The sequence below is a fragment of the Dendrobates tinctorius genome, unplaced genomic scaffold, assembly GCF_039654945.1.
Source record: "Dendrobates tinctorius isolate UK_male_01 unplaced genomic scaffold, ASM3965494v1 ptg000213l, whole genome shotgun sequence".
Classification (NCBI taxonomy): domain Eukaryota; kingdom Metazoa; phylum Chordata; class Amphibia; order Anura; family Dendrobatidae; genus Dendrobates; species Dendrobates tinctorius.
Window position 1 is genome coordinate 6,986,558 of NW_027361880.1, and position 18,792 is coordinate 7,005,349.

The 18,792-nt window shown below is 41.5% G+C and overlaps 1 protein-coding gene across 3 annotated transcripts in view; it reads left to right on the forward strand.

Moving 5' to 3' along the window:
* GAL3ST1 (galactose-3-O-sulfotransferase 1) overlaps window positions 1-18,541 on the forward strand; it is a 192,784-nt gene extending 174,243 nt beyond the window's left edge. For all 3 annotated transcript variants that reach the window (XM_073554809.1, XM_073554808.1, XM_073554807.1), the window contains 2 exons: window positions 5,387-5,520; window positions 6,798-18,541. In XM_073554809.1, the coding sequence (XP_073410910.1) occupies window positions 5,387-5,520; window positions 6,798-7,953 (1,290 nt within the window). In that variant the 3' untranslated portion in view covers window positions 7,954-18,541. The remainder of the gene's footprint in view (window positions 1-5,386; window positions 5,521-6,797) is intronic.
* Window positions 18,542-18,792: the final 251 nt, after the last annotated feature.

The following is an 18,792-nucleotide window of genomic DNA, read 5'->3' on the forward strand; positions in this document are numbered from 1 at the left end:
TTTTCTTTCAAAAAATAAGGAAATTTGTAAGTGATCCTAAACTTTTGAATGGTAGTGTACCTTGTTCCAGAAGTTTTGAGGCTTGCCTCTGTGCTGTTTTGTGTATTGTAGGTGAGATACTTTGTGGCATTTGTGCAGTAATGGCTTTCTTCTGGCAACTCGACCATGAAGCCCATTTTTCTTCAAGTGCCTCCTTATTGTGCATCTTGAAACAGCCACACTGCTAGTTTTCAGAGACTCCTGAATTTCAGCTGATGTTATTTGTGGGATTTTCTTTGCATCCCGAACAATTTTCCTGGCAGTTGTGGACATTTTTGTTGGTCTACCTGACTGTGGTTTAGTTTTTACAGAGCCTCTGATTTTCCATTTGTCAATCACTGTTTGAACACTACTGACTGGCATTATCAATTCCTTGGATATCATTTTGTATCCCTTTCCTGTTTCATACAGTTCAACTATCTGTTCCCATAGATCCGTAGACAGTTCTTTTGCTTTCCCCATGACTCACATTCCAGAAACGTCAGTAGCTGGATAAAAGATGCAGGAGTCTGTCTGGATCCCAGAAACTTACTCAGCATTTATGCACACACAGATTACAAGCAAACAGGTCACAAGTGAGAATGTTACCTTTAGTAGCCCTTCAAACCCATTTGTGTCAACTACTGTACATGTTATCAGGCCAAAATCACCAGGGTACGTAAACTTTTCATCAGGGTCATTTGGATGTTTTGGGTTGTCATTTTGATTTAAAAGGAGAAAACACAGTAGTTTGACATTAATTTGCTTCACCCAACCACTAACCATGAGTGGAGAAAAGGTTTTAGTGTTAACATTCATAATCTCTGAAAAAAAGGCAAAGAGAGCAAAAATTCTGCCGGGGTATGTAAACTTTTGAGCACAACTGTATCTTTGGTTCCTGTTCTACTTTTGAATTGAACACGCCTGAAGTTGTAAAATCCAAAGACAAATTAAGTCTAATCTGGTCTGAGAAACCTGCGGAGGGCACAGACTTGACTCGCCTTTTCGGCAAGTAGAAGACACTCTGATGGACCTTGCTTTGGATTTGGGTACCAAGAGTATTAAATTTAAGGTTCCCTCTGGTAATCTAGGGCCCAATTTCATTGGTCCATATGAAATCATTGAGATAATCAAACCTGTAGCCTTCCGTTTAAAACTTCCCTCTTTCGTATACCCAACATATTCCATAAATCCCTGCTTAAGGCTAGTTTCACACTAGCGTTTAAACGACGCGCGCACGGCGCCGCTAAGCCACGCCCCCTGCCGGCTCCCTGCCCGCCCCTTCCTGTTATCGCCTCCTCCGAGTGCAGAGGGCTGCATGCGTTATGCGCACCCTATCTTTAGCATAGGGTGCTCAGGCCGTGCGCAACTATGAATATAGCGTGCGCTGCGCATTTTTGGAGGTGCGCCGTGCGCGCCGAACGCAGCATGTTGCATTTTGGCGTGCACGGCGCACATTCAAAAATGCGCAGCGCACGCTATATTGATAGTTGCGCACGGCCTGCGCACCCTATGCTAAAGATAGGGTGCCCATAACGCATGCAGCCCTCTGCGCTCGGAGGAGGTGATAACAGGAAGGGGCGGGCAGGGAGCCGGCAGGGGGCGTGGCTTAGCGGCGCCATGCGCGCGTCGTTTAAACGCTAGTGTGAAACTAGCCTAAGATATATCATTTGCCTGATCACTATGTCAGTAAAACTTCTTTTCTTGGCCTGTATTGAATATCAGGTACAATAAAGTAAATCCTCAACTCTTGGATTGTGAGAGGTTCTCTTCAATATCTCGTTCGATGAAAGGATTATGGACCAGAGGAAAAATAATGGTTGTGATCTAATAACTTCAAAGTGACAACCTTTTCAACAGATTTCATAGATCTTTTCCATATAAGAATGGCCCCAAGGGTCTAGAGGCCGCTCATAATGGCTGGAATTGCTGTGCCTGCCATTCCTGTCACTGCTCCTGTCTCCAGGCGGAACTTCTCTCATTGCGGGTTGGCAACTTTAGTTTTGTATCCTCTGGGATTTATAGATCCATATGTGCTAGGAGATTAAGAGTTAACTTATGTCTGTGTTTGCTCCCTGCTGTCGGATGTGAGTGGGGGTGAAGGCTACTTAAGCTCTTGAAATCCTGTGTCCACTGCCAGTTATATTTTGACTAGATTAAGTGAACTTCTAGTTATTTTGCTTGTATTCCCTGTTGAAATTCCTGATTTTGACTTTAGCTCATTTTTTAACTACTTTTCTGCCTATTGACTTTGTTCCTGCACCAACCACCTATTTCAGACCCTGATACTGGACCATTCTCTTGCCTCTGATGTACTCCTCCGGCCAACAGCCCTTTCGTGGAAGCAATCCAGTGGACACCATTGTAAGACTGAATGCCTATACAGGGGTTGTAGCATAAAGGCCAGGGTTCCTCTGGAATTTCCCAGATGGACTGGTTCGAGTCAAGTCTGTCTGAGGTAGCTTTTTTGAGCTTGTGGATTCTGACAGACATTACATATAGTTTACTGCTCTCTGTCTAGGTTATAAGACTGCTCGGCAGTCTGTCATCATTGAACGCTAGGTAAAGAGGGCAGAGCTTGCAAGCTCTATGCTATATTATCTGCTTCTCTCTAAGGCAGGGGACCTCAACCTGTGGCTCGGGAGCCACGTGTTGCTCGTGGGCCCATGATGTGTGGCTCGCGGCTTCCTGCCAGCTTGATTCATTACCACCAGATCTAGCAAACAAATATGAAGAGCATGTCTCCAGCTTGGGAATTTTGTGAGTATCCCAGCAAAGAAGTGCAGATCTGAATGTGTGTATTGTAGCCTTGGGGGTTTCGAGATAATTTAAGTATGGTAAGCTGGAGATTGGATGATGAGGATGTGGTTGAAGCTGGTTGAAACATGTATTGTGGATGTGGTGGGAGCGATTGATGCTATAATACTGAATGGAGGTATAAATAGCAAAAAACTGGCACTTCCAAATCTGAAAACTGATGTGTGCTGGTGCGAACTAGGACTAGCCATTTGTATATATAACAAACAAATAAAGTTGCACTCTGCAGTGTTAAAGCACATAAATATGAAATATTAATGAATAGCATTACTGCTCAAGATAATAAGAAAAAATGGAGATACTTAGCACATAATTTGGCCAATTCATGCATGCCTAGCAGCCAATGACAAGGCGATCTCCAGTTTGCTGGGAACCTATGTGTCTAGTGTGAATACCTCTCTTAGGCTAAAGCCTGAATTTATGGGTAAGTAGGATCCTGCTGCAATTAAAAACGCCACAGGCTGGAGGGCGGAGTGCTCGTTCAAACAGCTAATATACAAATAACAAAAACTGATTGTAGCGCCCACATCTCTGCCTGTAGTCCCTCTCTGTGCAGAAACACCAGCGTACTCACCGACGAGTCTCCCGTCCTGCTCTTTCCTTGTCTACTGCCTGGGGTGCACACACTCATAGCAGATATTCAGGCACTGTGCTTAGAGTGCACGCGCACACATGTCCTCTCTCTTAAAGGGGCCATGCGCGTTCCTCTAAAGTGTCCCCAGCCAATTGCTGGAGGTCTCTTTCTATTTAAACCGCCTCCTCCAACATGGAGGTGCCTGTACAATGTTGTGAGTTTGTTCTTCACCCGCTTGTCAGTTCTCAGGTCCCTGCACTTGTATCCAAGTCTGCAGCACCCGCCAGTGCTCATCTCAGCATCAGCGGAGCGAGCTGCACCTGCCAGTGCTCACTTCAACGGCAGCAGAGCCAGCCGCACACGCCAGGGCTCACCTCAACAGCAGCAGAGCCAGCTGCACCCACCAGTGCACACCTCAACAGCAGCAGAGCCAGCTGCACATGCCAGTGCTCACCTCAACAGCAGCAGAGCCAGCTGCACCCACCAGTGCACACCTCAACGGCAGCAGAGCCAGCTGCACCTGCCAGTGCTCACCTCGATGACAGCAGAGCCAACTGCACCTGCCAGTGCTCACCTTGACAGCAGCAGAGCCAGCTGCAGACACCAATTCTCACTTCTCCTTCACACTGTCCTGTTTATACCTGCGGTTCCTTTCATCATCTTTACCTGCCTACATCTGTTGGACATTCCCCCGGGGCCATTCCAGCTCTCCGCTCCTATGGGTCAGCCACCATCTACCCAAGGTCAGTCCTGGAGTAGCACCTGGATCACCTGCAATGTTTCCCCACAGACTGTGGTGTCGTTAACTGCTGCGTGTCCGTGGTCGGATTGGGTGAGGCTCCTAGTCATGCCCCACCAGGTCTTCCTTGGGCTTTGGCACAGGGGTTCCACCACCCAGCCCGTTACACTGATTGGCACTTCTAAATCAGAAAACTGGTGTGTACAGGTGCAAAATAGGAGTAGCCATCTCTATATATAACAAACAAGCAAAGTTGCGCTCTGTAGGGCAAAATCATGTTCACAGCAATCCGGAGTTGCCTTGTCATTGGCTGCTGGGCATGCATGAATTGGCCAAATTATGTGCTAAATATCTCCATTTTTTTCTTATCTAGAGCACTAATGCTATTCATATTTACATGCTTTAGCACTACAGAGTGCATCCCTATTTGTTTGTTAATGAATGGAGGCATGGTGAGAGCCTTTGGATCTTGGTATACTGTCGCGGTGTGATTTCTGTGGAAAAGCTTTGGCTGTCATTATACCAGTAATGGGGGCTCTGTGTTGCTACTGTGAGGGGGGGGACCTGGATATGGCCTGCGACTCTCTCTTAGACCTAAATGTGCCTCGCTACTCTCTCTCAAAGCTGAATGTGGCTCTCAAGGTCAGAAATATTATACAATACCCAGCCTCCAAAACTAAAAAGTAACTAAGTGGCAATAGACAAGCAACCTAGTCTAACATTTCCATAGACATTCCTGAAGGCATTTTGCGGTTGAGCATGTATACACAGGAAAGTGAGTACAATTATTTTAACTATTCTTCATGAAATCAATTGGCCGGGTATGTAGAATTGTTATTGTTAGGGTAAACATTAATGAATCATTAACACCTCAAACTGTGCTTGTGAATGACTTTTTTTTTCAGCTACCAAGGTGCATAAGAGGTCAACATCTCCACTGAAGTGTGTTACTTGGAAAATTGTATTCAATGACTACTGTCATGGTCAATTATTATGGGGTTTTATTGATTTAATTGCAATATTTAGACATAAAAACATGAAATATTTACACCGATATCCTAAATGTTGATGATTGTGGATTGGTATGCTATGAGTTTCTTTCAGGTAGCAGACGAATATGAATTCTTTACGTTACTAGTTGGTTGCAATTTCTCTATTGCATGTATTTTTCATACAGTACATACATAAACCAGATAATAGTCATCCAGCATAACAGTTATCTGTGTCTTCTTTTGCAGATGATGTGTATACAGACCCAGGGCAAGATCTGCCGATCAGTATGGAAAGGATTAGTCTTGGGAACACTTCTTACCACTTTTTTGATCTTGCTGTATTCATATGCAGCTCCTCCACTTAGTTTCAGCAGCACAGAGTAAGTAATCTGACTTCAGTATAAACATGTAAAATGTTATTAATCTTATATACTGTTTATATAATTATAACTTAGGCTAGGTTCAACCATATACAAAGCTCAGGGGTTTTCAGAATCTCTGAAAATCAGTATTCCGACGGAATCATTCACTTCAATGAACCTGACGGAGTCACTATGGCCATGTTTCCATCAGAATACTGTTTTTTTTTTACAGGGACTTTAACAAAAACTGCAACATATTGCTTAGCAGAGAGCGCTGTATGTGTGTAAACCTAGTCTGACTTGACAGCTCACTATTTATTCTGTGGTCTAAGTTTAAATTGGTATGCTGTCCATTACACATAGATTCTGAAAGCGGATCTATCACCAGATTTCACAATGCAAATTCCATATATTGTTCCATAGATTTCTTACACCCATTGTGTGATTGTATGATTTCTTTGATAATCCATGTCAGAATGGTTGTATAATCCTAATATAATACTGATCATTTTATTAGTCCATCTAAAGAGAGAGAGCTTAATAGTCAACCTGTATTCAATCTCTACCCACCCAGACTGGCTGAGCAGTATGAGAGTTGCAAGGCGGATGGACACAGAGGAGATGTCAGTTAGGTTATGTGGGCGGAATTGTGTTTAAACCTTAAAAAAGATTATACAGCCATTATGACATTTTCATATTTTCAGATTCATATTTTCCTAGTAAGCACATTCGCCCAACCAGCTGTGAGAGATTGCATACCTTATGAAATTATTTTGTATTGTGAAATCCAGTGACAAATCTGCTTGAACAGAAACAGGGCAGAGGTCAGGAGCGCACTTATAATGCCTATATAAAGGCGATATAATAATATCTACCTAAAGATCAACTTTGTGTATTATTAGTGCTCAAAAGAAGTGACTTGAAACCCTTCATTATGGTTAAGTCTCGATGGGTCCCAATCCAGTCTTTGTGGCTCATTTTAGTGTGGGACTGACTCTGTACATCCTGTTCCTATTGTACTGACTTTTGACAGCTGTAGGCAATTACTATTGCTGATGGTAGGCCTTCTAAGGGACCCACAAAAATTGTAAATCCAAAAGGAAGAAACAGCTTTACAGACATATAATAAGTGTGATATTCAAAGTCCTCTATTCTCATTGTTAATCCACCAAGGGTTCCTTCTCTGTGGATCTACAAAATTGTGGGAGGTATAGCAAGTAGGGCTGCCTGTTAATTAGCCTAGTTATGTAATATGTAAAAGATTTGTTTAATTGAAAACTTTCTTTTCTTCTCAGAGACCCTGCATCTTTCCAGTGTCATCCACCTGCACTACCTAAATCCCTATTAACCAACTCCAATTCCACTGAAAGATCCAAACTACGATGCCTCCCCCACTATAATCTTATGTTTCTTAAAACTCACAAGACAGGTAGCAGCACAATCCTTAACATCCTGTTCCGTTATGGAGAGAAGCATAGGCTCCACTTTGCCTTCCCACGAGGTCGCAATGATTTTGACTACCCAAGCTATTTCCAGCGTTGGCAGGTTGAGGGATACCATCCTGGCATATGCTATAATATAATATGCAACCACATGCGATACCGCCATTCAGAGGTGAACCTACTTATACCCCCAGACACAGTGTTTGTCACAGTGCTGAGAAATCCAGCTCTGCTTTTTGAATCTTCATTTCACTACTTTTCACATGTTGTGCCTTTAACTTGGAAGTTACCAGGTGCTTCTAGTGAGCAGAAGATGGACACCTTTCTACAGAGCCCAAGAAACTACTATGACTCTGGCGGATTCAATGCTCACTACCTACATAACTTGTTGACATTTGATCTGGGTTATGACAATGAAATGGAAATAGAGAAAACCAGGGTATCAGAGTTACTAAATCACCTTGATAGGCACTTTCATTTGGTCATGCTGTTAGAGTATTTTGATGAGTCCTTGCTGCTATTGCGTGACTTAATGTGTTGGAAAATGGATGACATACTTTACTTTAAACTGAATGCCCGGAAAGACTCCAGTCATTCACGTCTGAGCCCAGAGCTATACCGACTAGCCCAGGAATGGAATGCACTAGACACACTTATCTACCAACATTTCAACGCAACATTCTGGAGAAAGGTAGAGAAGTATGGAGTGGAAAGGATGAAAACGGATGTCATAGAATTAAGGCGGAGAAATGAAGAACTTAAACAAGAATGTATAGCAGGAGGTGGCCCAGTAGATGCAAGCAAAATACAAGAATCTGGGCTACAGCCATGGCAACCTTTAGGACAAGTGTCTATCCAAGGATATAATCTCAGAAAAAACATTTCACCCAAGCACAAGCAGCTGTGTTGGAATATGCTGACTCCTGAAATACAGTACATGAGTCGGCTGGGGGCAGACTTGTGGGTCACACGACTTTGGGGTAACATTAGGTCTCTGCTGAACTGGTAATTGGTGTGTACAAAGGAATTCATGTGTTGGGACTTACAAACAGTATTTCAGATGACCGTATATGTGAAAATGGAATAAAAGCAATCTGGTATCCAAGATAACAACAGGATGCTAAGAAACGTAAAAGCTTTATGATGTCATATTATATATAACCTATAAAATATTTTCCTAGAATCAGTATTTTTCGGCAGGGTGAGTAAACTGTGGAGCCTAGACAGCTTCTGAACAGGGTATCTTTGTACCAATGAAACACTGAGAGAATCATTAACTGTGCACTCCTTTCAATTCATGATGGCTCGGACTGAGTCACATGACATGGACAGCTGGGAGGATTTTATGAATAGAAGACTCTATAAAAATAATTTAAAAAATTGCTCTTTCTGATGAGAGGGGTGGATAATGTATCTTTATGATCACGTATGAGGCCCCAGCTCCAAGACTAATTACACTGATGGCATATTTTTTCTTATTATAATGACACATAGCAGCCCAATAAGATGACTATCCATTAGGAAGTCTTGCTCTGCTATCACAATAAGGTCTATAAAATGAACTCATTTTATAATTACATTTTGAGAATTTATATTATGCTACCAGAGACATACAAAGGTGTGAAAAAGTGTTTGCCCCTTTCTGATTTCCTATTCTTTTGCATGCTTGTCACACTTAAATGTTTCAGATCACCAAACAAATTTAAATATTAAACAACAATAACACAAGTAAACACAAAATGAAGTTTTTAAATGAAGGCATTTTTTACTGAGGGAAAAAGAAATCCAAATCTACAGGGCCCTGTGTGAAAAAGTGATTCCCCCCACCCAAAAAAAAAAAAAAAAAATATATATGTATATATATATATATATAAATTCACTGTGATTTATCACATCTTTGAGAAGCTGAGTTCAAATTCCCTAGTCATACCCAAGCCTGATTACTGCCACACCTGTTCTAAATCAATAAATCACTTAAATAGGACCTGCCTGACAAAGTGAATTAAACCAAAAGATTCTCAAAAGCTAGACATCATGCTACGATCCAAATAAATTCTGAAACAAAGTAATTGAGATCTATCAATATGGAAAAAGGTCTAAACAGGTCACAAAAGACCCTATAACAACATCCAAAGAACTGCAGGCCTCAGATAAGGTCAGTGTTCATACCTTCACCATAAGAAAATGACTGGGCTGAAATGGCCTGGATGGCAGAGTTTCATGACGAAAACAACTGCTGAGCAATAAGAACATAAAGACTTGTTTCAGCTTTGCCAGAAAACAGCTTGATGATGCCCAAAACTTTTGGGAGAATAATCTGTGGACTGATGAGACAAAAGTTAAAATTTTTGAAAGGTGTTTGTTCCATTACATCTGTTATAGAAGTAACACAGCATTTCAGAAAAGGAACATCATAAGAACAATTAAATATAGTGATGGTAGTGTGATGGTCTGAGGCTATTTTGCTGCTTCACTACCTGGAAGACTTGCTGTGGTAAATGGAACCATCAATTATGCTGTCTACCAAAAAAATCTTGAAGGAGAATGTCTGGCCATCTATTCGCGACCTCAGGCTGAAGCGCACTTGGGTTATGCAGCAGCACAATGATCCAAAACACATCAGCAAATCCACCTCTGAATGGCTTGAGAAAAATTAAATGAAGACTTTGGAGTGGCCTAGTCAAATTCCTGACCTTAATCCTAGTGAGATGCTGTGGCATGACTTAAAAATGTGCGGGCAGGGTCCTCTCTCATCCTGTACCAGTCATGACTTGTATTGTTTAAGATTACTGTACTTGTATGTATTATGTATACCCCTCCTCACATGTAAAGCACCATGGAATAAATGGCGTTATAATAATAAATAATAATAATAATGTGGTTCATGGGGGCGTGGCCTGCAAGCTGAATGTGGAGGCTGCATAGCTAAAGAGCTCCTGAGACACCGGAGCTAAACCAGCTCAAATCGGCCTTTACAGACCTCCCTGCTCCTCAGCATAAGCGGCATCAGCTTCCACATTGCCTGAGGCACATGATGACACGTGGCCGAGCCCAGAAGCACAGGTACCCGCCAAGACTGCCCGACTTGCTTGCCAGGGGAAGGCCCGTGGGGACCGCAGGTAAAATGGTGCCGGCTTCTCCATCGGGTCCTTGCACTCCTCGCTGGGCTCTGGGGGAGGTGCGGGTGCTGCGGGAGATCAGCAGCAGTGTGCTGGCCCACTAACAAGAGAAGATATGCAGGGACTTCTCACTTCCCTAAGGGCCTTCCTGAAGGAAGATATGCATGTTATGCTACATGAAATGAAAGGGGAGATATCAGCCCTGGTAGAGCGCACAAGCCATATGGAAAATAAAACAGCTGAATACACTACATCGTTTAATGCTCTGGTGGATGAAAATAAGGTGCTCAGAGAGGAATTGTCACGGTTCAGTGATAAAGTGTATGACCTTGAAGATAGACCCGGTAGGAACAAGATCCGTGTAAGCAGTATACCCGAGGGGGTTACTGATAAAGAGTTACCTGTCTTTATGCAAAAATGTCTTCAGGCTGTTCTTCATGAATTATCCCCCAGAGATTTGATGGTTGACAGAGTTCACAGAACACCTAAGCCAAGACATGTGGATCAGGATCTCCGTAGAGATACATTGGCAAAACTGCACTTTTTTACCACCAAGGATGTATTCATGCAAAATATGAGAAAGAGTCCAGTGTTGCCTGAGGTGCTGCAGAGTCTCCAAGTTTTCCCACTTATCTGCTGTGACTTTGGCTAAAAGGAGAGAGTTTGCACACATGTGTTAAGCCCTTCGGGATGTTGGTACAAGTTATAGATGGGGGTTTAACCCAGTAAAGCTGCTGATTTTATATGATGGGCGGATTGTGGTCTGTCATTCCCCTAAACAAGTGGAGGATAAACGTACCAGTTGGAAAATTCATTTTGTTCCTAAGCAGCAGTCACAAGGGAAAAAGATTGCCCAGGAGTGGTTTTCTGGCCTGATATGGAGGGGGGAATATGGTTCTTTTTTCTAGAGCCTTGTGGAGGGTTACTATCTTTGTGATCCAGGACTGTGAGCAACTTCACTTGAGAGAGAAGGTGGAGATGTCTCATGCAGTTATTGTGTCTGCAGAATATAACTGATGTTTGTAGGATACATCTGAAAATTTGCATCCTGCTTTTTGGTTCATGCTTTTGTTTTTCATGTTTGTTCAGCTTTGCTGTCTTTTGTATGAGCTATACTTTAGAACTTGTATACTTGATATCTTCGCACAGTATTGTATATGTTGGGTAGGCTTGTGTACACATAACCAGGTCTTGATAGTGGGGGTGCGGGGAATGTTAATTGTGCTTAAGATGAATAGGTATAGGAAATTTTGTGTTATATCATGAGTATCCAAATTTTATCCCTGAATGTATGGGGACTGAATTCACCGGTGAAAAGATCTATGTTATAGAGGGAAGTGTGAAAGTCACGAGCCGAAATTATCTGTTTACCGGAGACGCATTTGTTGTAGGCTGACTATTGCAGGATTCATCATCCACAATTCCCTCATACATTTTTTTGCTAACAATACGAGTAAAAAAGCAGGGGTTTGTACAATGATCAAAAATACGGTTGCTTTTAAAAATCTCCATATGCATGCAGACCCAGCAGATTTCTTATATTAATTTGCTCCTTAAATGGAGAGGTATGCACTCTGGTAGTATTATATGCCCCAAATGAAGCACAATACCCCTTCATCCGTAATGTTTTCCAGAAAACATCAGAATTAGCCAAGTGTGAGAGAATCATATGTGGGGACAGAGTTGCATATTGTTCCAATATGACAGTCCGAGTCCGGAGGGAGTTGAAATCATTAATAAATGAATACCATCTACAAGATTTTTGGAGATAATCCCATGCTGATGAAAAGGATTATACTGTCTATTCCTTCCATCATTGGACAATAAGGCATTGGGTAGATGCATTTCAGTGAATATTGGTCTGATTTCATGGTCGGATCATGTCCCTGTATCCCTGAAATTAGCTCTGCGTCACCAGGCTACACTGGCGGCTGAATACGTCTCTCCTTATGGATTTACAAGTAGTAAAGAGAGTGTCGGCGGAATTGACACATAATTTCCATGAAAATGATAATAGGGAAGTAACTGATGAATCCCTGTGGTCAGCGCATAAGGCTGTTATAAGGGGGATTTTTTACAGCAAGCGTCCTATTTAAAGTGCAACATCTCAAGCAATTGGAATCTCTAAATATCATCCCCATCTCAGGCAATGGAGATTGTGAATGAGTTTGCTAGATATTTTACTCATCTTTAATTCAGGGGAAGTACCTGATAAGCCCCAGCCCTCTCCAGTGGTGATTGATCAGTACTTGCAAAGCATTAACTTACTAAAAGTTTCACAGGAACAATTAAATTTCCTTGGTGCCTTTTACTAAAGAGGAAATTTGGACCATCATTAGGTCCACCAAAGGTCATAACGCCCCAGGTCCAGATGGGTTGCCAAATGAGTACTATGGTCAGTTCCAGAAGATTCTAACCCCCTTTCTTCTACGTGTGTATACATTATGGTGGGATAAGGAGTCTATATCTAAAACTTACTTAGAAACTACAATCTCTACTCTGCCAAAACCAGGGAAATCCCCAACGTGTCCTAGCAACTTTAGGCCTATTGCACTCCTAAACTGCGATGTAAAAATTTTGTCTAAAATATTAGCTTTAAGATTACATCACATTATTTCCACATTAATTTCTCATCATCAGGTTGGTTTTTTGGCGGGTCGAGAAACAAAAGATGGGACACGCAGAATGATTAACTTAATCAAAGTAGCGGAGCTCTGTGGACTCCCCAGTGCATTCCTGTATTTGGATGCTGAAAAAGCCTTTGACAGGGTGCATTGGGGATATCTTAGGAGCGTTTTGACGAAGTTTGGCTTGGTGGGCCCCATATTGTCAGCGATCTGTGCCATGTATTCCAACCCCAATGCTAGGGTATTGTTGTCGGGATTTTTGTCAAACTCATTTGCAATAACTAACGGAACACGTCAGGGCTGCCCCCTGTCTCCCATCATCTTCACTTTCACTAGCTGAAAGAGTACAAGCTTCTTCAAATATAGTGGGCATTAAAATTGGGCCGATAATTCACAAAATTGAACTGTACGCGGATGATTTAATTATCTTGTGCACCGATATAGAATCATCCTTTTCTGCCATTGTCACCACGTTAGAGGAATTCGCTAAAGTATCGTACTATAAACTTAATGCCACTAAATCATTAGGTTTTCCTGTTTTGGTTCCGTCCATGACTTGAGGATTATTGGAATGTAAATACCCTTTTAAATGAGTAGATGAAGGGATCCCTTATTTAGTTATAGTTCTTACACACTCTAAACAGCTTATAAAGAGAAACGTCTCCAACCTCCTGAAAGAGTCCAAGTTAGAATTAGACGAATTTCAATCTATTCCAGCATCATGGATAGCCAGGATTAATATTTTTAAAATGATGGTTCTCCCTAAGAGTTTATATTAATTTAGGTGTATTCTAGTCAGAGTTGCTATTAGATTTATCTTGTCTCTTCAAAAAATGGCTACTCATTTTATTTTGTCTCATAAAAGATTGAGGATGGCTAGAAAGTTGATGTATTACTCGCATGATGCAGGAGGAATGGGAGTCCCTAACTTGCTTGCATACCATAGGGCAGCAGTCCTTGTTAGGGCAAGGGACTGGTGGTTAATGGATAATGCTCATAAGTGGCTACAGATTGAAGTATTTTATGCTCGTAGGGGCTCAACCCATCTTACACTAGAAAGTGAGACGATTAAGAAAACTTCGTTTACCCCACCCCTTCTGACGATGGCGGTTACTTTAGACTTCTGGGGACAAATAGCCTTGAAGTTATTAAAAATCCCCCTCACTGATGTTTCTTTGAAAGCTTTTGAGCAGCATATCCCTTACATTGGTCTGCATAATTGGATCAATGCAGGGGTTGAAACTCTTCAGAACTTGATGAATGGTGCTCTGAACCTCCTCTCCTTTGACCAACTGTCCTCAAAACATCCAGGTATACGATACCTATATTATCAGTATTTGCAAATTAGGCATCTGATCCACACATCACCAGAGTTGTCGTTTTTTAATACTCCCTTGGACCACAGTTCTAAGACCAGAGTCGGTATCTAGGGAATTTCCATCCCATATTGTGCTTTGAATACACCAGCTGTTGATACTAAATTACCATATATGATTCGGTGGGAGGGGGAGCTAGGCATATCCCTTAACGCAGAGACTTGGAGGGAGGGTTTAAGAGAGGTGCCAAGAGTATCATCTTGCCTAAATCACCTAGAACAGTTAAAAAAGTGCACTTAAGGTGGTACCAAGGTCCGTGCAGTTAGCTCATTTTGGTCCTAACCAATCTCAGGTGTGTTGGAGAGGTTGTGGGCAAAAGGGGACACTGGGTCATATGTGATGGTCATGTCCGGTTATTGCTAATTTTTTGGTAAATATTGGTGATCTAATACGAAAGGTCCATGGAGTACAGTTGGTTTTGGAGTCCAATATGGGAGTCTTACATATTGGCATAGATAAAGTACCGCATGGGCTTAGAGGTTCTTTCTCGCATATTTTGATTGCAGCCAGGTTAGCTCTGGCGGCTAGGTGGAGGGGGATGAGTTTGCCATCCATAAAAGAGAAAGTTAATATACATTGTCAATATGAATTGGCATTGGCTCATTCCATCTCAGCGAAAAAGAGAATTCAGGGTATATGGGATCCATGGCTGGATAGCAGAGGTCAGCCCCTTTCCACTGAAGATGTAAAACCTTATTTGGCCCTATGAAATTTACATTATTGGGATTATGTCATCATGCTTTAACCCAGGAGTTCCCGTGCTGTCACTGTGGGATGGTAAAGAAGTCAAGTTTTATTGAGTATACGTAGAATGTGTACAGGTACCTATTGTATTTTGTTATTGTATGTGTTTATGGGTTTTGTTTGACCCTTTGTGTGTTCAAATATTTTCTGAAAATTTAATAAAAAATTATTGGTTAAAAAAAAAAATGTGGTTCATGCTTGGAAACCCTCTGATGTGGCTGAATTACAACAATTCTGCAAGCATTAGTGGGCCAAAATTCCTCCAGTGCATTGTAAAAGACTTATTGCCAGTTATTGCAAATGCTTGATTGCAGGTGTTGCTGCTAACGTTGGCCCAACCAGTTATTAGGTTTAGGGGGCAATCATTTTTTCACGCAGAGCCCTGGTAGGTTTGGATATTTTTTTCCCAAAATAATTAAGACCTTCATTTAAAAATTGAATTTTGTGTTTACTTTACTTGTGTTATCTTTGTCTAATATTTACATTTATTTGATGAGCTGAAATATTTAAGTGTGACAAACATGCAAAAGAAAAGGAGGTCAGGCAGGGGGCAAATACTTTTTCACACCACTGTAAATGTGCAGTTACTTAGCAACTGCTAAGACACTACATGTAATTATTCTGTCCTGCACTAAAGTGAATAGTTCATGTCTGATTGGTTGTGGCCGGTATTGACTATGACTGTTTGTACTATTGTACTTTGCTCTATTTTTTGCTCTATTTATTTTTTTGTTAAATAAACCTGAAAATTGTATATTTAGAATGTGTCAGTTGTATAAGCAAAGAAAATTTTTCTAGACCTCCTTGTTTTCAGGAATCTATGCCGGTACTGTCATTGTGCAGGGGTTATCATAGGTTATGAGTAGGTGCGAGAGGGTACCTGCCTTTACTACATACATATTGAGGATTTCTCTCTGATCCATATAACATTAACAGCACAGTGAGTAAGATGAAAATAAAGTACATAAATTGACCATAAGTGTGGATATGAATTTTCAATGTAAAGGGAAAAATGTGCGGTAAATACAAATCATTTCTCCACCAAAATCAACAGCTATATTTGCAATTTATGGGAGCATACAATAAAGTAAGATTAAAAGCGGAAACAGTTTTGATACTAGAAGTAGTTGATACAACTAAGGGATCACTCACACTTTTGTATAAATCGGATGAGTGCAATGTAAGAAAAAAATCAGATTGCGCTCGGACTAATGTTATTCAATGAGGCAGTGCAGATGTGTGTATTTTTTTCTCAGCTTTATTTGGAATGAGAAAAAAATCATAGCTTGCTGCGATTTCATGCCGAAATCTGATGGGTGTGAGAAAAAAAATGGATGGCATACTGACCATCAGTATGACATCGATTCTTACAGATCCATTACAATGGTCTTGTAAATGATTAATAGCTGCTGAGTAAAAAAAACGTTTGTATACGGACATGGATGACTACTGAGAAAAAAATCATATCAATTTTTTGGATGAGAATGGGATCGATGTTTTTATATGCTCGTGTGAGCAAACCCTAATGCTACGTTCAGACGGTCCATATGTGGATCACAATATCCAGGCTGTCCTCGGATCTACTAACCCAAACTTACAACCTCACAAACATAGAAAATTGTAAGTTTGAGTCAGGAGACCCACTGTCTGTCTGGTGGAACTGGCCAAATTCACCCCTGTCCAGATTAATCCCGGGTGTAGTTTGGCCCAGGTCAGAGTATGCATCAGGGGATCAACAGTCCTAGGTCAAACTATGCCCATCCAGGCTACAATACATCTATTTTATGATCCCTTATTAATTAGGTAGATTTTAGATGCTATTTTTTTAAGAACTTAAAACTGACTTCCACGTAGTGGGATGGTATTTTTGTTGTTAATCCCATGATGAATATCAATTTTACAACACAGTGTGACAGGTAGTGGACAACAGTCCTTACGTCTGAGATTACACTGTTGTCCATTAGGATAAGTGCTTTTACCTTAGAGGTACTTCACACTAAGCGAGATCGCTGATGCATTACCGATTTTGTGACGCATCAGCGATCCCGCCAGAGATCTCGCTGTGTGTGCCACGCATCAGCGACTGGCCTCCCCGCCGGGTATCGCTGATCATGCAGGAATGTCCTGGGCCATTTTTTAATCGTTGGTCTCCCGCTGGCCAGCACACATCGCTGCGTGTGGCAGCGGGAGACAAACGATCAGCGAGCTCCCAGCACTGTAAGCAGACGCTGGGAGCTTGTAACCAGGAAAAATAGCGGGTAACTAAGAGCGCGCGTCCCTTAGTTACCCGCTGTGTACCCTGGATACCAGCGTGCTCGCACTGGGAGCTGGTATCCAAGGTAAACAGCGGGTAACTAAGCGCCGCGCATACTTAGTTACCCGCTGTTTACCTTGGATACCAGCTCCCAACGCGAGCACACTGGTAACCAGGGTAAACAGCAGGTAACTAAGCGACGCGCACGCTTTAGTTACCCGCTATTTACCCTGGTTACCAGAGTTCTCGCTGGTCCTGATCGCTGGTGAGTCTGCCTGTTTGACAGTTCACCAGCGATCATGTAGGGATGCACCAGCGATTCTGACCAGGTCGTGTTGTTGTCGGGAATGCTGGTGCGTCATTTAGTGTAACGGGACCCTTAGAATGCAATTCTAACTTGATCTTATCACTTCACTGATTTTCTCACCCTGTCTCTGGTTGAAAAATGTGCAGATCTCTTTCTATCATACTCAGACTAACAGCTGCATTCAATGTGTAACTACTGAGAAGTGCGGCAGGATTCTTTACCTCATTATATCTTTGTGGAAGTCTAATACTTTTACTGAAGTTTTTCTGGTCCGAGTAATAAAAGTCTGTGTTTAGAACTTTAAGATTTAAGTCAGTTATTTTCTCACAGACAAACCTGAAATGTTGAAAAATTAAGTTATTCTTGTGTATATCACTCAACACTGCTGATATCAATGTGGATATAATCTGGTATGAGGGGGTATGAAATGACCTACGTCAATTTATACCCCGGAGCATAACTTGGCCTAGGCCATAATATACCAGGGGTATAATCAAGCCTAGGCCGCTTTAACCCCTGGACTCAGGATATACTATGGCCTATTACACTGGCATTGCTGTCCATCTGCAGACTGTGAAATATGCCTTCCTGAACTTTGGCCTAATTATATGAAGGAACATTTTTCAGGTGAAAAGTGGAGATCAATTTTAGAGAAAATTGTGGCTTCTGAAGAGATAGTTTTGCTACACCAACTTTCTTTTCAGTAGTCTACACTCCAGCAGGTTTTTTTATACTTTAAAAGTTTAGTTTTTCTGAAACAGTAAAATAATGATGAAGGCAACATGTAGACTTTTAACCCACCAACAGTTTGAACACTGAGGTATTCTGGTGCTATGCTGAACATGCAGCCATAGAAGCACATAACTGTAGTTAGCTAGTGATTCGTTAGTGAAACTATTGTTCTATCTGGTGTTTTACCTCTAAGAAGAATTGCAGGACTTTGCGGTGAAGTCTTGTATTGTTTCCCAACATGGGCCCTATTTTATTGTGTACATTTTTAATCTGTTCATACATGTTTTTCGTGTCCTAGCTATGTCCCTCTTTTCAATCTCTTACTGCATACAAACATTGTCTTTTACTGGATATCCATTTAACAAGCTGACTTTGTAATTTTTGTTACATAGTATGTTAAGTTTTGTGTTACTTGTATAAAATTCCTATTGACTGCAACTGTGTGAAAGAGTTTTTAATCACTGCGCTTAAGAGGTATCTCTTTACAAGTAACTATTTTCCTTGTTAGTATATATATATATATATATATATATATTACATCTGTGCACATGGATGAGCCATAATTGCGGCAAGCCCAGCTCTTGAAAACTTTTCTAAACATTTGACAGTGATCGTTGATACTAAAGACTGTATGTTGATGTCTCAAGTCTGTCAGTTTGACACATAGTCATAGCTCTCCTCTTTGGACT